General features: G+C 38.2%; 1 protein-coding gene across 1 annotated transcript in view; it reads left to right on the top strand.

The window, feature by feature from the left end:
* uroc1 (urocanate hydratase 1) overlaps window positions 1-6,000 on the top strand; it is a 69,125-nt gene that overhangs the window by 38,323 nt on the left and 24,802 nt on the right. Inside the window, exons 10-13 of the mRNA XM_042090368.1 lie at window positions 273-335; window positions 1,070-1,249; window positions 1,467-1,564; window positions 5,761-5,833. Of these exons, the coding sequence (XP_041946302.1) occupies window positions 273-335; window positions 1,070-1,249; window positions 1,467-1,564; window positions 5,761-5,833 (414 nt within the window). The remainder of the gene's footprint in view (window positions 1-272; window positions 336-1,069; window positions 1,250-1,466; window positions 1,565-5,760; window positions 5,834-6,000) is intronic.

A 6,000-nucleotide genomic window follows, 5' to 3' on the forward strand; every position in this document is an offset into this window, starting at 1 on the left:
ATCTCTCTCGGTGAATTGCACAAATTATTTGTGCTCCGATGCCAACAGGCCTCTCATCAAAAGGGCATGCCATGCCAAACTTAATCTGCACAAAACCTGTTCCCACCAGGTTTGATTCAGAGCATATATTTCTATAGTAACTTACATACTATGTTCATTTTGGAATGGAAAACCTAGGGTTCCCGGAAACCCTGGGTTAACTAACCCGGTTTTGTGATAACACCGGCTTTGTGGAATACCCCACTGGACTCTAACTGTGTAAATGTTCACAGGGAGGCCAAGGCATCCAAGATGGCGCTCAGTTTGGGTTACCATGGCAACATTGTGGACCTGTGGTAAGCGAATCAACACCTTTCTGTCTAAAGTGGCTTCCAGACAGGACTCTGTAGGATTCATGCCAATTTGTGAGACTTCATAGTAGTGTTTGCTGCCTGTATCCTCTGGAAAGTTGAATAGTGTTTGCTGCCTGAATCTATCCTGACGAGCCAGAGCCACATTAAAATGTAGGGTCTGGGGACTCACCGTTGGCAGTGCTCAGTCCGAGGGGCGGGATAATTGGTTGTCTTTCAAATTCCCTCTGCATACAATAAGACAGCGCTACAACTCATGAGTCCCGTGCATTTTCCCACCAGCGGAGTTAGTTGGCTAGTTCAAACTTTTGCCAACTTAAAAAAGCTTAAATTGTGTCACGCTGTTCGCCAACAGCAACATGCATCTTCTTTGTTTTCAAGTACCAGGGAATTCAAGCCGAACAGTTGCAACTCTGCCATCAACCATTATGTTAAGCCCACCTAACGTCTCTATACACGATGTGATTGGCCCTATCAAAGTTTAATTTTTCCAGTTTGCAAGCCAACGGAGAGTTGCTAGATTAGCCCGGGCAGCAAATTACATTTGCTAGGGTATGTATAGATTTCTAGGCTAGCCTGTATTCTCTGGAAAGCTGAATAGTGTTTGCTGCCTGTATCCTCTGGAAAGGGGGATGTTTGACTTCTGAGAGCATTCCATGCTCTAGTGTGTCTGTGTTGTGATGGATATTTCTGGGTGCATTTCTGTATTTGGCCACTAGGGAGCGCCTGTGGCAGGAGTATGAGCGAACGGGCGAGCTGCTGGTGGATTTGGGCTCAGACCAGACGTCACTGCACAACCCCTTCAGCGGAGGCTACTACCCCGCCTCCCTCAACCTGCGCCAAGCACAACAGCTCATGAGCAATGAGCCCAGTCGCTTCAGAGCCGCTGTGCAGGAGAGGTGAGGTTCGGGGGGGGGGGGGGGCAGTGCCGTGTCTTGTTGGTGGGGGGGGGGATACAGGGCTGTGTCTGGTTGAGGGCATGTGTGAATGCTACTATGACGGTGTGAGGTATTACAGAGGGTGTGTGGTGAACTGAAAGGGGTATGGTTTGTAATGATGTTTGTAGCTGAAGGTGTGTGTGTGTGTGTGTGTGTATTTGTGTTTCCTCTGCTATAGTCTGCGACGTCAGGTCAGCGCGGTCAACAGATTGGCAGAGGTTGGCATGTTCTTCTGGGACTATGGTAATGCCTTCCTGCTGGAGGCACAGAGGGCAGGTGGGTCCCACTGCCTACAACAAACACCAAATACAGAATAAACAACAAACACCACAAACAGAGTAAATAATAAACACCACATACAGAATAAACAACAAACACCAAATACAGAATAAACAATAAACACCATATACAGAGTAAACAATAAACACTACATACAGAGTAAACAATAAACACCACATACAGAATAAACGATAAACAACAAACACCAAATACAGAATAAAAAATAAACACCAAATGCAGAATAAACAATAAACACCACATACAGAATAAACAATAAACACCATATACGCCACATACACATACAATAAACACCATATACAGAATATACAATAAACACCATATACAGAATATGCAATAAACACCGAATACAGAATAAACAATAAACACCATATACAGAATAAACAATAAACACCAAATACAGAATAAACAATAAACAATATATACTCCAAACACACATACAAAAAACACCATATACAGAATAAACAATAAACACCACATACAGAGTAAACAATAAACACCACATACAGAATAAACGATAAACAACAAACACCAAATACAGAATAAACAATACACACCAAATGCAGAATAAACAATAAACACCACATACAGAATAAACAATAAACACTATACAGAATAAACAATAAACACCATATACGCCACATACACATACAATAAACACCATATACAGAATAAACAATAACCACCAAATACAGAATAAACAATAAACACTATATACGCCACACACATACAATAAACACCACATACAGAATAAACAATAAACACCAAATACAGAATATGCAATAAACACCATATACAGAATATGCAATAAACACCGAATACAGAATAAACAATAAACACCATATACAGAATAAACAATAAACACCAAATACAGAATAAACAATAAACAATATATACTCCAAACACACATACAAAAAACACCATATACAGAATAAACAATAAACACCAAATACAGAATAAACAATAAACACAATATACAGAATAAACAACAAAAAACATATACAGAATAAATTATAAACATCCTATTCATAATATAATACAATATACTGTACAACAGACACCAGATATATACAACAGAAAACATATACAGAACTAGAAAATGCAATTCCAGGGAATTACCATTGCATGTAAATGCAAAAAAGCTGCTGTGTATAACATTATATTACTTACAGTATGATTATTCAGATTACATAGTCTTACAGTATTCTTGAAAACCACTTACTTGGTTAGATGTTTGGTTGGTTAGATGTAGCTTAGAGTATATGACAGTCAGTAAAAATAAATTGTCAATTCAATATTGATCAACATTCTTTGTTTTAATACAGCAAAATAATACTCAGAATACACTAATGAACACTTACCAATGTAAGCTTGAAGTAAAAATCACAGTTGTGTATATTATATATACAAAACTTGATAATGCCAATCATATTATCCTAAGACAGATCTATTTATCAGTGGTAACTGGTAACTCTGAACTGGTAGCAACAGCTAGAGGCCTCAGTTAATGGTATTAGGTCAAATTTGATGGTGATATATACACTGAAGAATAAAAGAGTCAGCCCTTCAGATGATCAGTTTTAGACAGAACTTAGGTTAGAATCTTTTTTTTTTCACACAGCACAGCTCAGGTCTAAAAAGAGAGGTCTAACAGCACAGCTATGTTTCACAGATGTTACAGCACAGGTATGATTAAAGGTATGAATGGTTGACAAATATGATTCACAGGTATACATGTTCCATATAGTTAGTGAGTATAGTAACACAACAATATATTTCTCAGAATGTCTCAGTGTAGATCTCAGATAAGTCTCAGTATGGTTAAATGGTCACATGTTTGTAAGAATGTATGTTAGTAGGTATGTTGCTAGCAACATTGTCAGAGATGTATGGTTGACAGGTGTGCACACAGACAGGCACACACGTAATGTCATACACGGTCATCACCACTGGTCTGGTCTGGTCTGGAACCTAAAAGGCAAAAGCAAACAAGTTTAACAGTTATACCAAAACAAGGAATGTCTGCAATTGTACAATTGTTCAATACAACTAGGGTATTTAAGTGAAGTTGTTACATTAGATTAGGCTGACACATTATAACCTAACGACTAACATGGTAAACAGTTTAAGCTTTTTAAACAATTCTCTCAACAAAGGGTAGAGTAGGCCTCTCAACAAAGGTAGAGTAGGCCTACAATACAATTGTTGCACCATCAAGCTACTGGTAGTTAAATACTAGCCTATAATATTAAATTGCAAACAAAGCAGAATTCTGTGTTTTATTGTTTTCAGTTTTAGTATACGTGATAGCTAATCATATTTTTTTAAAATATAAAACGTAAACAGCTTAGAAAACTTTGCAGGCAAAGGGTCTGTTGTTGCTGTTGATAATCATATGAGTAAGGACGGATTATTCTGATACTAAGTATCTTGATAACCAACTGCTATAACTTAAACAGCTTGCTAGGTCTGTCAGCCACATTTTTTCCTACAGATTACAATGTACTACAACTGGAAAGTTTGATTCACGTGCCAGGCTACACTTTAATTTATAGACCAGAACAATGCAGAAATGAGTAGGCCAAGTAAACATTGTAGCCTATGTTGACAACACAAACATTATAGCTCAACTTCTGTTGTGTGTTTTAACAAGACTTTAGTCGTATTGTCCATTTCCTAGCAGTAGCCTATTCATGGCTTTCATAGGTCCCTTTCCACAGGAGTATTAATAAAGCACCAATGCATTCATAATCTAGGTGCTCGATTGTCTGTTGAAAGGGACCTGATGAAACCCATCAATAGACGAACTATAGTATACCGTGATAGTGTTTACTTATTGTAGGCTACGTAACAATCAGGAGTGTAGAATGAAACGTAGCCTGGCCTATTTGATACACAAACAAGCGGTGTACAACGTTAAACATTTGTTAAAATAAAAACAGGAGCATATATTTGTTAACTTTAACTAATATATGCAAGCTATAACGTTATGACCATCTACAAGTAACGTTAGCTAACGTTATTCATGCCATGAATGAAACCCATGATGGGTTTCATTAGGTCCCTTCACACAGCCTAGCCCTAGGCTATAATCAAGCACCACGAAGTCTGCATTCATAATCTATTCTAGGGAAAGTGACCTGATGTTGAATAGAACCAGAGCCTAGTATCTGTAGGCCTACTTCTCTGGTTTACGTTAACGTTCTAGTTAAAACGCTCCTGGTAGGTAGGCCTAATGAACAAATGTAACGTTAGTGCATTATGTTTTTGTTAGCTATCGAAACCTACAGCTAATCGGTCACTGTAAAGTTGACGATATATTAACGTTGATTAACAGTGGGTTTCCTTACATAATACATATCAACGTAGCAAGGTGCTAACGTCAACTATTTCACTAACGTTAACGTTACCTAACGTTATAACGTTAGTTTAGTTATTTGTGACCCATCATTTCATACACGCTTACATTACATAATGTTTGACGACATAAATGACTCAAATACCAAAAACCGGAACACTTACCTTGTCTGTAATTAGAGAAATGTGCCTCTGAAGAAGAGTTTTATGAGAAAATAAAGTGACCAAGGCACAGCAGGCGAAGACGTTCAGAAGATTCACAGCTCCAGGGCCAGCGGTAGCTCACGTTCAACTGTTGATTGCTTTCAGCTGGAGGTCACGTCATAATGCTAAAAGTTGCCGCCACGGCGGTCAATGTTAAGTCAATGGGAATTTATTGCTCTTTTATCGTAAATATCTCAAAAAGTATAAAGTTCACAAAAATACCTTTGTAGGAGTGTTTGAATGACGTCAAACGGTTCAGTGGTTTTAGAGCCTTTGAACGTCAAAGTTGGTCGGAAGAATAATAATAAGAAGAACAGCGATAATAGTCCATTTACATGCAATGCAATAAATAATAAACACCATATACAGACTAAACAACAAACACCATATAGAGAATAAACAAAACACCATTTATAGAATATACAATAACAGAATAAACAAATGGCATACAGAATTTGCATTAAACACCATACACAGAATAAACAAACACCATATATATATAACATACATTAAACATCATATACAGAATGAACAACAAACACTTACATAATATACATTAAACTCTCCCTCTCTCTCTCCCTCACTCTCTCCTTCCCTCTCTCTCTCTCCATTAGGAGCTGATGTAGGTTGTAGTGCTGGAGGGGCCACAGAGTTCAGATATCCATCCTACGTGCAGCACATCATGGGGTGAGTTAACCACACACACACACACACACACATCATGGGGTGAGTTAACCACACACACACACACACACACATCATGGGGTGAGTTAACCACACACACACACACACATCATGGGGTGAGTTAACCACACACACACACACACACAAACACACACACACATCATGGGGTG

This window comes from Alosa sapidissima, chromosome 4 (genome assembly GCF_018492685.1).
Source record: "Alosa sapidissima isolate fAloSap1 chromosome 4, fAloSap1.pri, whole genome shotgun sequence".
Taxonomy (NCBI): domain Eukaryota; kingdom Metazoa; phylum Chordata; class Actinopteri; order Clupeiformes; family Clupeidae; genus Alosa; species Alosa sapidissima.